Here is a 17,676-nt window from a genome sequence, read left to right as displayed (position 1 = left end):
GCCACACGCCGCAACCTCAGAGAACGCTCCAGCCGGTAAGGCGCCAACTTCCTCCTCGGAGGGTAACGCGCTCCCTCTCCTAGCCACCATAGAGGCGACGGGACTGCTGTCCCTTAAGGCGGAACTCTCGGCCCTAATTAAGGAGGCCTTTGCAGAAGGCATCAGAGCAGTGCAGCTCGCTTCCCCTACCTCCTCCGTCCGTGACTCCTCCGAACTCTCTGTTAGTGACCCGGGGGAGGGCCCCAGTTCCCAACCACCCCAAAGGGAGGGAGGGAGCCAGTGGCTTACCAAAGCAGCCCTTAAGACTCCTCCGACCAAATCAGCCACCACCACAGTCACTTTTTCCCCTGCCTCTTCTGACGATGAGAGGGAAGAAGGCGAGTTCTCCTCCGAAGGAGAGGACCTTGCTACCGAGGAAAAGCAACTCAGATTATTTAGCCCCGATGACTATCAATCCCTACTTTCCAAGACCCTAGCAGCCCTTGACTTAAATGCAGCTTCTGACTCCCAGCCTCAAGAGAAACAGTTAGGGGCCAAAGAGTTCTTCCATATGCACCATGCTACTCCACATGTAGCCCCTGTCCCTGATTATTTCTTAACCCTTATCAATGCAGAGTGGGATAAACCCCTGGCTTCTCGCCAACCTCCAGCAGTGGTTAAGAAGCTTTATAACATAGCCAGTAACTCTGCTGATTTATTCAAGGTCCCCCTAGTGGAACCCGCAGTCAGTGCTCTCCATACCTCTGACCTAGTCACAGAGGAGGGCCAGGGCCTTATTAGGGACCCTGTCGACCGAAAAGCCGACTTGGCTTGCAAAAAGTCCCACAATGCAGCAGCCTGGGCCATCCAAGCTTCCATCACTTCAGCCCTTGTCTCTCGTGCGGCAATAGTCTGGGCCAGAAAACTGAGTCAACTTATCCCAGAGGACGACAGGAATGCCTTGGAGGGGGCCTCTAGGATTCTAAAAGCCGTGTCCTTTTCTAGCAGACTCCTCCTTAGACACGATGGCCTTCGCGGCTAGAGTCATGGCAACCACGGCGGCAGCTAGGGCATTATGGAGCCGCCCTTGGCAAGTACAACACAGATCCAAAACAGTTTTAATGGGGTTCCCCTTTCAGGGAAAGAAGCTTTTCGGGGAAAAGCAGGAAGAGATATTGGTTGAAACCAAGGATAAGAAGAAGGCCTTACCCAAGGTCTTCAGTAAAGTACAAAAAAGCTTTTCCTCCCAGGGTTCCTTTCGTACCTCCCACACCCTGTCTAGGTACAGATCAGAACAAAGAAGAAGTCAGTGGAGCTCCTCCAGGGGTTCCTTTCGGAGGGGGGGCCGCTTTTCCAAACCCTAACGCTTTACCAACTTCCAGGGAGAAAGGAACGACAAATTCTTTCGTCCATCAAAACAATGACGCTCCCATTCAGCCTGTGGGGGGCAGAGTGACCCAATTCCGTCACCGGTGGAAAACCTCCCACCCAGATGCCTGGGTATTCAACGTCATCCATCAGGGCTACCAGCTGGAACTGGTTTCCACTCCTCCAGACCGTCTGGTAGCATCGACTCGCACCTCAAACAGAGAAAAGCAACTCAGAACAGCAGAAGCCGTCCGTCATCTACTCGACATCCAAGCCATCGAACCAGTCAATCCACAGGAGCACTCATCGGGAGTCTACTCCTATTTCTTCACAGTGCCAAAGAGAAACGGAGATTGGAGGGCTATCCTCGACCTCAAGTTCCTCAACAGACACATCCTCAGAAGACGCTTCAGGATGGAAACTGCGTTCAATCACAGAGGGTCTACGACCACAGGAGTCACATCCATCGACTTAAAGGAAGCCTACCTACACGTCATAATCCATTCCCTCCATCGAAAATTCCTCCGTTTCCACTTTCATCTGAGACACTACCAGTTCCAGGCGTTCCCCTTCGGCTTGTCATCCGCCCCCCGGGTCTTCACGAAGGTTCTTGTAACCTTGATAGCCCGGGCACAGGAGAAGGGGATCCGACTGCACCCCTACTTAGACGACATTCTGATCTGTGTGTCATCAAGGGATCTGTGCCTCAACCACACCAGGATAGTCATTGAGCTTTTGGAAGTCCATGGTTTCCTGATAAACAAGGAAAAGAGTCATCTTTCCCCTTCCCAGCATCTGCTTCACTTGGGCGTCCACATAGACACAGTCTTCAACACTCTGTCACTGCCAGAGGACAAGGTAACCAAGATCTCCTCCTTAGCCAAGTTCACTCTTCTCTCCAAGTCAGCTCAGATCATCAACCTAGCAAAACTCCAGGGCCTTATGATCTCCACCATTCCAGCAGTACAGTGGGCCAGACTTCATGCCAGGACCTTGCAGTGGTTCCTTCGCCTGTATCAGAGGGAGATCTCCCTCAGGTCTCGCAAACGCTTGATTATACCCAAAGCTGTCAAGTCGAGCCTCCAATGGTGGGCCTGTCCCAGCAACCTCTCTCAGGGTCTTCAATATATCACTCCTCCTCCTATCCAGTTGTTCACCGACGCATCCCTCTCGGGTTGGGGAGCCTCCCTTCTCAACCAACCAGCGCAGGGCCTCTGGAACTTGAAGGAACGACTTATGAACATCAACGCCCTGGAAATCAGAGCCATCCGGATGGCCCTACAACACTTTCATGCTCAGGTCAAAAACCAACACGTTCTCATCAGGACCGACAATGTGGCAGCGAAAGCGCACATAAACAAACAGGGGGGCTCTCGGTCCTTGAACCTGCACAGAGAGGCCAAGCTCATCCTATCCTGGGCAGAGATCCATCTCACCTCCATTTCAGCGGAACATATCCAGGGGACACTCAACACACAAGCGAACTGGCTGAGCAGACGGAATCTGGACGAGTCAGAGTGGTCCCTACATCCGGAAACCTTCCTTCTCCTCTCCCAGCACCTAGGCTTCCCGCAGGTAGACCTTTTCGCGTCAGCTACAAACCACCTGCTCCCAAGATTCTTTACCCGCTACTAACATCCTCAGGCGGAAATGACGGATGCCTTGCTGTCTCCGTGGCCGAAAGTTCTTCTCTACGCCTTCCCTCCTCTTCCACTTATCCCCAGACTCCTGCGACGGGTAAGGATTCTGAAAGCGTCAATCATTCTAATCGCACCATTTTGGCCGTGACGTCCCTGGTTTCCAACCCTCGTGGAGATGTCAATCTACAATCCCTGGAGACTCCCAGGGTCCCATATGCCACCCAGACCCGGGGTGGTACCGCTTGACCGCATGGCTGTTGAAAGGGACCGGCTCTTAGCCTTAGGCTACAATCCAGAAATTGCGGACACCATCGTTGCGTCCCGGCGTCCATCCACGCGTCGCATCTATTGCACGACCTGGAAGACCTTCGTTAGGTGGTGCACCCGCAAGCACGTGAACCCCTTAAAACCCCAAGTTTCTCACCTGCTGTCCTTTCTCCAAGATGGACGAATCAAGGGTCTCAAGCCAGCCACCCTTCGCCGACAACTTGCCGCAATAGCCACCTTAGTTCCCAAGATCTCAGGCATCCAGATAACTAAACATCCTCATGTAAGGGCCTTCCTTAGAGGGGTCAGTCTCTCCTCCCCAGCAGTGGCCATAGATTTCCCACATGGAGTCTCCATACGGTTTTATCCGCCCTCTCCAAGGCACCTTTCGAACCTTTACATTCTACCGACCTAAGACACCTGAGAATGAAGGTTTTGTTCCTAACGGCCGTTACCTCGGCTCGAAGGGTCTCAGAGTTGGGGGCTCTTTCGGTTGGACCAGAGTTATGTACCTTTCACAGGGATAAGGTGGTCCTTCGCCCAGACCCGTCCTTCCTCCCTAAGGTTAACACCAAATTCCATAGGGACCAGGAATTAGTGCTGCCCTCCTTCTGCCCCAACCCCCAACATCCCAAAGAGAGAGAATGGCACACTTTAGACCTCAGGAGGGCACTCAAGATCTACATCTCACGCACTGAGGGCATCAGGACCTCTGAATCCTTGTTTATCAATTTATCAGCCCCAAATAAAGGCAAACCCATGTCTCACACGGCAATAAGCCGCACCATCAGATCTTGCATTTCCCAGGCCTATAGCTCCAACAAGTTGGCCGTGCCACAAGGCATCACGGCCCATTCTGTCAGGAGTGCCGCTACCACAGCTGCCCTCCATCGACAGGCTTCCCTAGAGGAAATCTGCAAGGCGGCGACCTGGTCGTCCGTCTCCACTTTTGTCTGTCATTATAAATTGAATCTGTTCGCTTCTGCGGATGCGGCCTTTGGCCGCAGAGTCCTTCAGAGCGTTTTGCAAAATTCTTAACCCACCCGGGCCAGGGACAGCTCTTGTAAGTCCCACTTTACAGATGACCTCCTCTTCCAGAGCGAGAACGAGCCTTGGATACTCACTGTGAAGGCTCCTTCTGCTCTGGAATACGGAGGTCATCTGGCCCACCTCTCAGGAATTTAGCATTTTGTTCAGGATTAGCTAGTTCGTTTGGGGATCTAGCAACTTCCTGCCTTTTCCACAATGGAGCCACGGCTCTTAGTTGAGTTGCTGTTACTAACACTTATTGTTTTCTTCTCACAGTTACTGTTGTTCCTTCTATTTAAACCTTCCTGTCCTTAAAAAAAAGGAATTTAGCCGTTCTTGTGCCCTATAGCTCGTAAAGTTTCAAACTGGAAATGAGGGGGCGTTTCCTCAGAGACAGGAAGTCAAAGTTTTAGTCCTGCCTCCCAGAAGCAAGAGGAACGGAAACACCCACTTTACAGATGACCTCCGTATTCCAGAGCAGAAGGAGCCTTCACAGTGAGTATCCAAGGCTCGTTCTGTTTCTTGGAAAACCCACTGCAACCAGCAGAACAAGATTTAATTTTCTGCAAGGAACGAGAACAGGCCTTGTGACAATGAGGTTCATTAACAGATTGCTGTGAGTTGGTAGCCTGGCAGGGAATAATTAGTGTGTTATTTAGGATTGATACTAAATTAGCATCAAGGGCCCGGTTATTTGTTTTTGAAGAGAGGCTTGTTGCAGCTGATCATTTGCCCAATTACCCAGCGGCTTTGCACTTAGCCTCAGAAATCTGCCCTGGATCAAGGGATCAGACAAACAGGACTTCGCCAGCAGAACCCTGTTTGACACATACTGAGAAGCCATAAAATTGCAGAATTTTCATGCAGGAAATGTTCTGCCTGACAATCAATTTTAAGACAATTATTTCGAATACTGTATCAACTAGAGACTGTGTTCCTGCTTAATTTGCAAGGCCTCTTCCATTTTATCAGAGTGAAATTTTAATTTAAAATTCAGTTTATACTCTTAACCTTTGAAATATTGCCTTGTCTGTCTTCCAGTGAGACAGAGGCCTATTATACCACCGTTGATCAACTATCCCTGCCCCTGTCTTCTGTGGCGACCTTTCATGCATCTCCCACATGACCTGTCACTTTCTCATCTGGCCGGATTATTTACAAAAAATGTAAAGCCTGACATAAGTGTACTGTAGAGATCTTGGGCCATTTAAAAGTACTATCCACCTTCATCTTCCTGTCTAGATACAACTCAAAACCTCAACCAGAGATCAAAGAGGATAAGAAGATAAGGACATAAGAAAGGCCATGCTGGATCAGACCAAGGTCCATCAAGTCAAGCAGTCTGTTCGCACAGTGGCCAACCAGGTGCCTCTAGGTGCCTATGATAGGTTCTGCTACAGTAGTTGTTTCATTTAGGAACAATAGCTAGGCAATTGATCTATATACCGGATCTTAGCACTCCACTTTCCACATTTATTTATTTAGTTATTTTTGCCCTGTTTCCCAAGGGGCATTAGTGCCGCTTACAAAAAACAAAACAAAATACAGTAGGGCAGATTAGTAAACCAAAACTTGATCTAGTCCACTGGGCTGGCTCGTTCAAGGCCATTGGTTCCGGTCCATTGGCCAAGAGCGCTTTGGCTCGCACTACAAGGCTTGTACCTCAGGCCATATCCAGGCAACAGAAAGGGAAGCAGAATCTCAGCCCAAATCTAGGGCAGCTGTCGGCCCCATTCCTGAGAATTCATTCTCTCTTTCTGAAAGAGCCTCTGGCTCCACCCCGTTTTTTGCACGGAAAAGAGACCAATTGGACTGGCAGCCCTCGAAGGCCCAAAGAACATACTTACGTTAGACTTTTTTTACCCTGCTTCTCTCCTCTGCATTGTTATCTACTTTAAAAATTGCTGCACGTATAGGCTCCCTATGGTGGGAGAGTGATGGGATGGATGAATTGTAATCCCACATATTGAGTACCTGGTGTTTTTTTTCTTTTCAGTTTTGCACTGGTGTGGTTAAAATTTGGCTCTGACTATATGGAGCCGAGCTTAGGCAATGAAAAACAGGTATCCCTACAGGTTGCTCTGTGTCTGATTCTGGCCTCACATTAAGAGATCTCTAGTCCAGAAAGGGATGGGCTATGGAGTGCACCATCCAAGAAACTGCCTTTCTGAGCCACCAACTGAAATTGCAGCAGGGGCAGAACAGTGCCTGGTTCCTCTGTGCTTTCGATATGACTGCTTGGGAATGCACCGCTCTGGTTGGGAGTAAAGTTTTGAGGCTAAGTGGATAATGGTGTCCCCTAGCCAGAGCTGAGGTATTGTGAAGTATGGAATGTGGGAAACAAATTAAAGCTATATTTTAAAATGTTGCTAACTGCTTGAAGAACTTTGTAGTTGAAAAAGAGAATGTAACTATAACTCACTAAATAATAGATTTAAGCAGCAGGGCAGTTCTGAGGGATCAGGGAAGAGGCTGAAATCTGACATGCCCCAGGTAGCATTTCTTTCATTTGTCTCTGCCTACTCTCTCTTCTTATCAAACCTGGGGAAAGAGTTAGGTATGAAGAGGCCCAGGGCTTTCTCCCTCCTTGCGTTTCCTGCTTTGCAAAGGATATCACGTTGACTTCCTGACAGAGGGATTCAAAGGATTTAAGCATATATGAAGCAATTCTTGTGAGGCTTGTCAGATATGTATTGCTGGCAAAGATTTCACTGATTATCAAGGTGTGTTCTTGAGAAAATGCCTCTTTCTCTTGAAAGAAAGCAGCAAGTAACTCCTGAGATCCATTTTAGATACCGTTCACAACCTTAAAATTAGTTTGTCGGTGTTTGGGCTGATGGCCCTGTCACCTGCCATTCTCAAAAGTTTCATAAGTCCAAACTACTGTGTGGATAAGTTGCTCCTGAGACATTCAGTATGGCTATATTTAGTCCGTATTAAATGTTCTACCTAATCCCCTTCCGCCTGCTTCTCAAATAACAGTGTCGTCGGCTCCAGGAAGGCTCATTTTGTCTCTGAGCTGTGCTGAGAGTGAGGGAAAGAAAGACTGGAGTAGGAGGGAGGACACAAATAAAGAGAACAAAAATAGACAAAAGCTTGTTGGGAGCATTTTTTTTTTTTTTGGTCAAAAAGTGTGCTTCTATGAAAACAATGGGGAGATGGGGACTGGGGGAGCCAGGGTGGTCAGGTGAGAGAGTAGTGGACTTGGATGTGCATTTTGGATCCCATTATTAACTGAGGGCTGACTAAAGTCCTTTGTGCCGACCAGCCTCTTTAAAATGATTATATTTCATCTCGTATGAAATGTTGCTGCCTCCAATGATCTTTTTTTAAAGATTGGGTTTACAACACATTAGATTGATACTGCGTGAGCTTTTCTGGCTGCCTATTTAGTCTGAAGTGTGATTTAGAGTTCTGGAAATTTTAAAAGGAACAAGCAGAGGACCCCCAAAGACTTGTGGGGGGCATCTAATTTAACCTTTTCTTCTTTCTGTTCCCTAGTAGCTCCCAAAGCCTGAACACTTCTTTTCTGCTTCCTTCTCTTCTTCCCACCCACCAGCCAGCCTACCTTTCTCTGCCCCTCTATCTTCAGATTGCCCTCCTTCCCACCGTTTTTCAGCCTCTACACAGGAAACTGTGGCCCATTTGTGTAGTGGCGCCTGCTGGGCTGAGTTGCACAGTGGGGAACCTGGAAGGACTTACAAGAGGCACCTCACTGTCCCTTGTATCCCCCTCCCCACACTATTTCTTCTTTCTCTTCTTCTGGCTCCCTCAAAATTCTCACCTTTCCCTGCTTCTTTCTCTCCTTCTCACCCACTAACCAACTTACCTTTTATCGTGCACCCCCATCTTGGCTATACTGATATTTACTTCATTTGTACCCTGCCTTTCTTCACAATGGGGACCCAAAGCAGCTTACATATTTCTCCTCTCCTCCTCCATTGTCCTCACAACAACCTTGTGAGGTAGGTTAGGTTGAGAATATGTCACTGACCCAAAGTCACCCAGTGAGCTTCAGTGGCAGAATAGGGATTCAAACCTCGGTCTCCCAGATCCTATCATGAAACTCTAACCACTACCCCACGCTGGTTTTCTTGGGGTGGCTGCACGCAGGTTGCCCAGTGGTTGCTGCTGGACCTGAGCACAATGATGCCTCCCTTGGAGCCCAAAACAGCCCTTAAAAGAGCCCTACCTTTTACTGACAGAAAACACAATTTGAAGCCTGGCAATGCTGTGTGGCTGCCTAGCAATTGCCGCAGGTGGTGTTTCTATTATTAGGGGGGTATGTAGAAATACCTTTCTTGTGTGTTCAGGGCTCCATTCACTGGGTTAAAGTATCCACAGATTTGGCCACTTTGAGAAATATACTGATTTTGCATCCCATATGACATACACAAACTCAATAACATAATTTGAGGGTGAACCCTTTTTCAAGTGGCGTGTACCTGCCAAGTGGAATCTGTGAGGCAAACAGCAAAGACTTCTCAGTGATGGCACCTTGTGGGACTCTTTCTCAGTAGAGGTCTGCCTTACCTTACAATCTAATAGATCTGTTAAAAAACCCTTATTTAAAAGACATTGACTGCCTACTCCATTATGAACCAGCCCAACCACTGCAGTCATCTTCAGAGGCCCTTCTTCACGTGTCTGTGCCTTCTGAGATTAGATAGGTAGCAACCTGGGAGAAAGCCTTCTCAGTCATGGCACTAATGCTCTGGAACTCTCTCCCCAGGGTGATTTATGTGTCCCCACCTTTTATTTCATTTGGCATTCCCTCAATGATCCCTTCTTGACCAATGTTTTAATTGCTGAGAGGGGGGGTTGTTTTGTATGTATTTTAATTGTTTTATTGATGTATGTTGGGTGGGTTGATTTTAATGGTTTTAAAGTGTAATTTTATCATGTATGTTTAAAATTGTTAGCTGCCTTGGTGGCCCTTCTAAGGGCAGAAAGGCAGGATACAAATTTTGTAACTATATAAATAAAATAAATAACTCATTCTTGGTGGGTAGTGGTGCTAAGCATCATTAGGAAGACTGGAATGAGGTACTGTGGATAGAGGGATTGATGCCTAGCTTCCTGCTTTAACTAAGTCACACTTACAGGATTTTTGCACAATTTGCCTCACATTTTCTCTGGGCAATGGCAATGAAACAGCTAGTACAGGGACCTTTTACTTAATGAGAGCTGCTTCAGAGTAATGAAAGGTATCTTGAATTATTAAAGCTTACATATTTAAAATTCCCTGTTCATATTTAAAACTTGTGTCCCACTCCTGGCATGTTACCAAGTTTTGTTCTGTTCTAGAAACAGAGTGTGGGCTCAGAAGAGCCCATAAAAATATAGATTAACATGTTATAGCATGTTGCTAAGAAAGAGAAAACAATCCTTATGCCATGGTAAACCCAATGCTAAAGCTCAAATAATGACCCATACAACATTGGATTGAAAGCAGAGCATTTCCAGTAGCAGGGGTGTTGGTAAAAAATAAAGATCACCGTCGCAAAACCAGCAAACCACTTGCTCCCAAGAGGACAAACCGGTAGCCTCCCATTTCTAATTGTCCTCTCTGCTTTGCAAGCTGCTGACATTTCCCTTTCCCCGCAATTTTACATATTCAAGCAATGGAGCCTCAGTGTATACACCTGTTTGTAAGGAAGAGCCAATGCACATTCATTTTACAAATGAAAGCAGGGATCACTGCCTGGACAAATGTGGCCTTTAAGTCACACGCTCAGCTCTTCTAGGCCCATGTTTTGTTTCTACAATGGAACGAAACCTGGTAACATGCTGGGAGTAGGATGCAAGTTTTATATATTAATGGAGAATTTTAAATATATAAGTTTTAATAATTCATTACATAGAAGTAGCTCTCATTAAAGAAAAAGTTGGGCAACCCCTGTATGTTTGTTGTATGTGTGTTCACTGTAAGTTGTGAACAGGTCTAACTTAGTTATTTGGTTAATATCACTCTGTGGTGGAAATTCTTTAAATAAGCTGCTATCAGCACTTGTGCAATATTCTTCGGTATGCTAGGAATATATACAGTAGCCAAGTGAAATATACAAAATACATACTAAGTGGTTCAAGTGTAAACACTGCATGCCACAGATCGCATCAGTCAAGGTTTTTGATTTCTTTGCATGCAGCTTACTTGATTTAAGGACTGTCTCCTGTATGACCTCTTTCAAATAATTGCAGTCTTTTTCAAATGTAGCAATACAGTTAATGACAAATCAGTACTTGAACATTTTGTTAGCTTTCCTTATGCTTAGTTCATAATGAGACCTTGTCAGGTGTGTTTATCGGGAAGTATCAATGTTTTAATATTTGCCTCCAGCTCCTTCCGGCATATGTGTCCTTAAAATAGTTTTGCTTTTTGTTTGGCTTCCTTAGGTATTGCTATGTGGATACCTGTTAGCAATGACTGATGTGGAATCGACATATGCAGATTTCATTGCTTCTGGAAGAACTGGGAGGCGAAATGCACTTCATGATATCCTTGTATCCTCTACAAGTGGGAATTCTAGTGAACTATCCCTAAAGTTATCGGAACTTGATATAAACAAAACTGGTAAGTACTCAACTTTTTTAAAAAAAGAAAATAAATTGTAGAATAAACCATTGGTGTTAAATATTATTAGCGGTAAGGGCTTTGACGTCTATTCAGATTTACTTTTTATCTGACTAATTGATATGTATAAATAAAATAGATTGGAATATAAATCCATGAAAGGCAGCAAGTTTGTAGAAGGGATTTTTCAGCTGCTCTCTCCTTCCCCCAAAATTCTATTAAGGGTTGGGGGACTCTTAAGCATAACATGGGATGAAATGCATAGAAATCTATAGAAATGCCTCTCCCACACACCCTTTGTGCATGCTCTTCTGTGACTCAGGTAAGATGTGGGGGTGAGCCTATTTCTGTTGGCTTCCTCTTGTGGCTGCAGTCCCCACTGCCTTATTCTCCATTATACTTGGTATTCCCCTGCTTCTCGGGGGGAGGGCTTTACAGGTATGGAGGGCAGTGGGGAGGAAGAAGGTATAGGAATACTTTCCTGGAACTTGTTCAGTTTGCAGCTGATAGATTTCAATATTATTAATATAAATATGTGTATCAATGCGATCATAGTTCTGATCGTTCCAGTTAAAATTATTTTTTAGTTGTGGGGCTTGGAAAGACTGGTTTGGTAGAGGTCGGGGTAGACAGATCCTCTATGAAACAGCTCCATGTTCTATATCACAAAACATATGCCAATAAAGGTATTTGGAATTTGAATTCGATATCACAAAACCCAGTGTTTAGAATCTAAAGTTTAGAAACCAAAATGGCTTCATCTGAGATATTCAGAGTCCAATTTGCTTCTATATTTATGGAATTTCCCACTGGCATTTTTTCAATTTGTTTCAGCTTCAGCTGCCATCTGTCGCAACCAGCAATTTGCTAGAGGTGCAAACTGTTGTCAGTTGTAAGCAGTTGCAAAATAGGTAAAGTTCACTGAATGCTCTTCCATTTGAAGACAAATTCTTCTCTGCTGCTTGAATTAGAACAAGCCTGTACAATTTGTGACCCACTTGCCAGATTCTTGACAATCTTTTTATTTATGTAGTCCCAGGCAGCAAAAGTAAGTATATCGAGCTTCTGTTATATGGCTGCTGAGCTTTGTCTGACTTGATGGATCATAAGGTATCCATCCCTGAATTAGAACAATAACTCTTCTTTGTTGAACATGCAAAACAGTGGTGGTGGAAAGTGCCGTCAAGTCACAGCTGAATTATGACGACCCCTGTAGAGTTTTCAAGGCAAGATACGTTCACAGGTGGTGTGCCATTGCCTGCCTCTGCATGGGCTGAGAGAGTTCTGAGAGAACTGTGACTGGCCCAAGGTTACTCAGCAGGCTTCATGGGGAGGAATTGTTACCCCACCAGGACACCCTAGGCTGCCAGGTACCCCCAGTGAGGTGTACAGGACAGGAGTGATCGCACCAGGAGAGGGCACTGCTGTGCAGCCAGAGACAAAATGGAACTTTTCTGGCAGCCATCTGTGTTGCACACTCCAGAATCAACCGGGCATGTTTCTAGGCTTGTCTGCCTGCCTCCCCTTGGGCTATGCCAGGTGCAGACTAGAATCAAAAGGTTCCAGAATTACCCGGAGCCAGCTTTGGTGTCCGGGGCGGGGGTGGAGAGCGGCGGAGTTGCTTTGCTCTCCCGGTATTGCCCCCCCCTCTCGGGGGTCTCACCTGATTGGTCTAGGAAGCCGATTGCTCCCGACCAGTCGGACGGGGCCGGGAGGCTGTCGTGAGGCAGGGGAGGCTTGGCTCGGCTCCCTCCCCCACTGCTCTGCGCATGTCCCGGTTGCTCCCGCCCGTTGCCTCAGTCTGTCGCCGGCTTTGGCCCACCCTCCCTCCCTAAGGGCTTTAGGTGTTGATGTTATGCTATATTTGTCATAACTAAGGCGGTTTACGCATGGGGCTGGATGGGTTTTGATGGGGGGAAGCGGCCTGCGTGCCCCTTCCTCCAACTGGGGGACCCCAATAAAGGGTTTTGGGGGAGGCCAAGGGGTTGAGTTGCCACATAGGGGGCGGCAGGTTTGGCCTCTACCTGAGTGACGGGGGAACACCAAGTGGCGCAAGCCCATGTGTATCCCACATACCGTCATCCTCAGGCCTGCATCAGTTCGCAACGGGACGGCTGATGCCCCCATCCAGCCTTCCCATGCTTCGCCAATGCGTCAATAACACTGTTGCCATTAATTTTAGTTGTGGCCATATTTTTCCAATATGAAAAATGTTTTTCCAATAAAAATACTGTTCTTTGTTAATAAAATTGTTATACGTTTATTAAAGATGAGTAGTACTAACTTATATATTCAGTTCTCAGCCCAATAGCCCTTGGACAGCAACAATAAGACAGAAACACATATGTTTTTCTGCATATGTTTAATTTCTCCTGCTGCTGATAAAACCCTAGTAATCTCCTCAAATAATTAAACCCCATTCAGGGAACCTGGAATCTTTACTTCACACAGCCAGATGACCCCCCCCCCCCCAAAAAAAAACCCCATCACGTTGCAAAATAGCCAGGAACCAAACCTCTCTGAATCATCCCCTCCTTCCTGAGAAACATCTCCCCTCATCTAGAAATCTATAGCAGAACTTAATCACGAGGAACTTAAGTACTGTTCCCATCTCCTGCCTTTTCTAACTAAAACTCTTAAGCTAATCAAAGAGCATTCAATCCTTTGTCCACCAGTGATGTTTACTTACCGGTGACTTCATACTGCCCCAGGATATATTTCAGGTATAAATATCTCCCCTTTTGCCATGGCAAAGTGTGAGTGTTTTCTTGGATCCAAAACATGACCCTGTACAGTTCCTATACGTGTACAGTTTTGTCACTTTCCTTGCGAGAGACTCTGGTTGTTCCTCGCTCCATGCAGATGCCTCTGATTGGTAACTATAATTTCCCCTGGGATCCTCTCATCCTTGTGTCCACCCCCTCTCGCCTATTATTTCCTAGTTCTTGAATGTATCGGGATTTGTGTGTTTTGTTGTGAGTGTGTATACACATTTGATAAATTTTAATAAAACCCTTAAAATTCATAAAAAGCTTCATTATTGGGAACCTTTTCCACTGATGTGCTCATCCCCATACAAATAGGTCTGAAAGATACCCGACACCAACTTCTCACAAAGCTCTACCAGTCTCCTAGCTAATTTCCCCCAATAAAAGAAGACCCCTCTATTTGGTGCAACAGAGTGGGGAATCGAACTCAGTTCTCCAGACTAGAGTCTGCCATTCTTAACCACTACATCATACTGGCTCTCTGCAAAATAGTACAATGCAGCAAACAAAAATCTTCTGGTGTAAGGAAGATATGTAGTAAAATTCTCACCACTCTTATAGTAGATATGAACTTTCATACTTCCATGGTAGCAGTGAGGACCACTAGGTTTGTCTTCATAGAAGCTCAGTAGGAAAGCTGGGGATCTGCTGGGAAGGCAGAGTGGAGTGGCTTCATAGCAGTGGTAGAGACAATGACCACTGAGGTCAGTCTGTCCACCGGCCCCATGTAGATGGGGCCTCCTTATGAGACCTTTTCAGGAAACAAAATCAGTCTCTTTCCTCCTGCCTCCATGTCTCCTTTGCAAAGCTGTATATTATTAAATATTGGATGAGGGAGAATATGAGGGGAACTGGGATAGCAAGACTGTTGTATTAATCCCCAGGGACCAGGGCAAAGGGATGCCCCCTCATTATTATGTGGAAGAGATATGCATGTGCCATTGTGAGACAATGCAGTTGTAAGTTGAAGAGACAATGTCAACATATACATGAAGCTGGTTTGGCAATGGAACCAGTTACCTAGGGACTGGACATCAGGTAGTCTTTCTCTTGCTTAGGGTCTTCAAGAGCAGTCTTCAAGCAGAAAAATTGGAATGCTCTAGTTTTGGATATCCAGCATTGTGTAAGCTGTTAGATTAGTTGACTTGTAAAGCCTCATCTGTCTCTAGGACTCTAAATGCTACCTTGCTAATCATTGTTACAATGGTACTGAAAGAAGATTAGTCTATTTTTCTCTCATATAAGTCTGCCATGCATGAAAACATAGTAGTTAGCCAGTAGACTGGTTGACACATGACGCATGTTTAACTGAGCCATCAAAAATAAAGCTTCCATATCCATTTCATACTCAAAGCTTTCCAGTGACCTTGTATAGAGAAATCCAGTGACATCCTAGTGCATACACAACCTAGGAACTAAACCAGTGAATAACTTGCTGTCAATAAGTTTCAAAGAGTAGTCATGTTGGTCTGCAGTAGAACAGCTAGATTCAAGACCAGTGGCACCTTAGAGACCAACAAGATTTGGGACTCAAAGCTGCCTCTGGACTCAAATCTAGTTACTGTCAGTAAATATCTGGGCACAGTTTAGGATGCTTGTTTGACTTCTGAAGCCCTAAACAGCTTTAGAACATGGTACTTGAAGGACTATATTTTATCATCTAAACTAACTCAGTCTTTGAGGTATGTGTTGGAGGCCTTTCTCCAGATCTTGTCACCATCTGAGATCAAGCAGGTGATGATCAGAGCGAGGGCCTTCTCAGTGGTAGTACTACAGTGATGGAATGCTCTCCCTAGATTCACAAACCACTACCCACAGTCTATTTGAAGTACCAGGTTAGACCTCTTTTCTTTACAAGGGCTTTTATGGTTTTATTAATTCTTAGGTGTTCTGCTTTCATCTGATTTTAAGGCCATTTATTCATGGTCAATTTTGATGCTCACTCAAAACTCTTTTTTAAAATGCGACTTTAAAAATGCCTATTCACGGTCCTGATGTAAAATGAGAAATTCCACACCCACCACTCGCCTGCTGCTTTGTTCCTGATTGCAGAGTCATTAGCATGTGTATAGCTAATGCGCCACTGTTGTTTTGCATGGTTCTTTGAGAAGGATTCTTCCTGGTATGCGCCGGCTTCGCAGTCACTTCCAGAATGACGGTTCAGCATGTAAAATTCAAAAAATATGCGGGGCAATTCAGCCTGGAACGCGCTGCTAATTACCAAGCATAAATGGCCTTTGCTATCTCAGTGTATTATTTTTGTGGTTGCATTTATTGTTTCATGTGTGTTTAATTTTGGTATTTATTTTTGGAAGTTGCTTTTTGAACTCTTAATGGAAAAGAAACCTTAGTTTTCTAAATACATTTGTTCATGTTCATTTTTATAGAAATGAAGCAATTTTTTTAAATTACGACATCTATGCAATTAGTTTTATTCTGGTAACCATTCCCCATTAAGAGTGTTCTTTTAGCCTCTGTTTCTGTCGGCAAAATTACTTCATGCTTTGTGTCCATTTTAGGTGGTAACTTGCATGTTACAGCTGCCATATAAGAGCCATCTCCACAAGGCATCTTTTCATTCTGCTTCTGACTCCAGGAATTATGTGGGTGGAGACAATGATAAGGTTCCTTACTGCCAAATCATTTGTTTAGCATAATAAGGCACATCAGATGTTCTATAAACTATGCAAAATACTTTGTTGTACTGTCACTTTTGTACTACTTCAGTGAACAAAGCACCTTTGCAATTTGTATACTGTCTTTCAGCAACCTCCTGTTGGGTTAGTCTGAGAGACAGTGACTTGCCTAAAGCCAAACCAATTACTCTTACCCACTTTACCACCCTGAGCTTAAATGCAATGGATTTGCTGACCGCTTTTAGGTAAGGCAGGCAGCCTAATGAGTATTTCACTACAGTTCATTTTCTTTTGTCTCTTGCAGAAAGTGAAGGAGATGCACAAAGAAATCCCACCGAGCAAACTGGAGAAGCCCAGGGGGAAGCAGCAAAACAAGAAAGCTGACATCTCTCGTTGACTGGCAGAGGCAACTGTGGGATGCTTTCCAACTGCAGGAGCCTGTTGGAAAAAACGTGTCTTGTGTAAGCAAGCTGATAAATGCAAAAATGGGTGTGTCTCGTTACTGGAACCTGCACAGTGCAATGTTTAAAATGGGAAAGCAGATTATAGCAGCAAATAGGACTTTCTCTACCTCGGTTAGCAATGGGTGAGACTTTTTATTGCTGATCTCGAGACTCTTTGTCTGATGGATCTCGTCACAATGACCACTTGAGGAAATGCCCGTAGGAAGTAGAGCAAGCTAGATTTTGTAGCAAATGGCCTTCACCTCACCAGAGGCTTGACGTGCGTTGTATGAGAATGGCTTCTGTGATATTCAGAGGTTGTCTGGCTAAAGTGTTCACTTAAAAAAAATACCTGTAAGGGAAGCACTGGTTTTGTTTTTTGTTTTTTAAGAACTCTGCTTCTGTGTTTTCAGCTCTGTTACTTACAATGTTTTATATTGTACAATTTAGATGCTCCACACTGCCCCCTTTTCAAAATGCTTATGAAGGCAACTTCTGTGACTGTGACTTTTTTTCTACCACTTGTTTGGAAAGGGCTAGGGTTGTTGGTTTCTCTCCCCCTCCCTTTGCATAGCATGGTGATGTGCACATGATAGATTATGTCAGCTGCTAACTGATGAAATTGCTGAAACTGAAGATTCATCTGCATTTTTTTTTCATTTCAAGGTGAACACACAGTGTAATTAGTGTATCCTCTGTTGTGTCTTGTGTTTTCTCAGTAACGTTAGATCATTTTACTTGTTGCTCATTGGAAATCCAAGATTCTGTTTGAATCTTTTCATTTTTTCCTTTAACCTCATAATTCAAAGAATTATCGTTTCTCTGTTTTAAAAAATCATCTTACTCTGACTGCTGTTTAAAGAGTAAATTTATCAGTGTAATTTAAAGGGAGAAATATGGGAGTGTTTTTGTGGGGTGGGGAGAAGACAGGAAGGGAGAAACACTAGAATGCTGGTGAATACACTTTTTTCC

At 45.0% G+C, this 17,676-nt stretch overlaps 1 protein-coding gene across 1 annotated transcript in view; it reads left to right on the top strand.

Moving 5' to 3' along the window:
- PKIA (cAMP-dependent protein kinase inhibitor alpha) overlaps positions 1-17,064 on the top strand; it is a 54,953-nt gene extending 37,889 nt beyond the window's left edge. Inside the window, exons 2-3 of the mRNA XM_056854461.1 lie at positions 10,680-10,857; positions 16,566-17,064. Coding sequence (XP_056710439.1) covers positions 10,707-10,857; positions 16,566-16,645 — 231 coding nt within the window. The 5' untranslated portion in view covers positions 10,680-10,706 and the 3' untranslated portion in view covers positions 16,646-17,064. The remainder of the gene's footprint in view (positions 1-10,679; positions 10,858-16,565) is intronic.
- Positions 17,065-17,676: the final 612 nt, after the last annotated feature.

Source organism: Euleptes europaea, chromosome 8 (genome assembly GCF_029931775.1).
Source record: "Euleptes europaea isolate rEulEur1 chromosome 8, rEulEur1.hap1, whole genome shotgun sequence".
Taxonomy (NCBI): domain Eukaryota; kingdom Metazoa; phylum Chordata; class Lepidosauria; order Squamata; family Sphaerodactylidae; genus Euleptes; species Euleptes europaea.
This window is presented reverse-complemented; position numbering and strand designations above follow the sequence as displayed.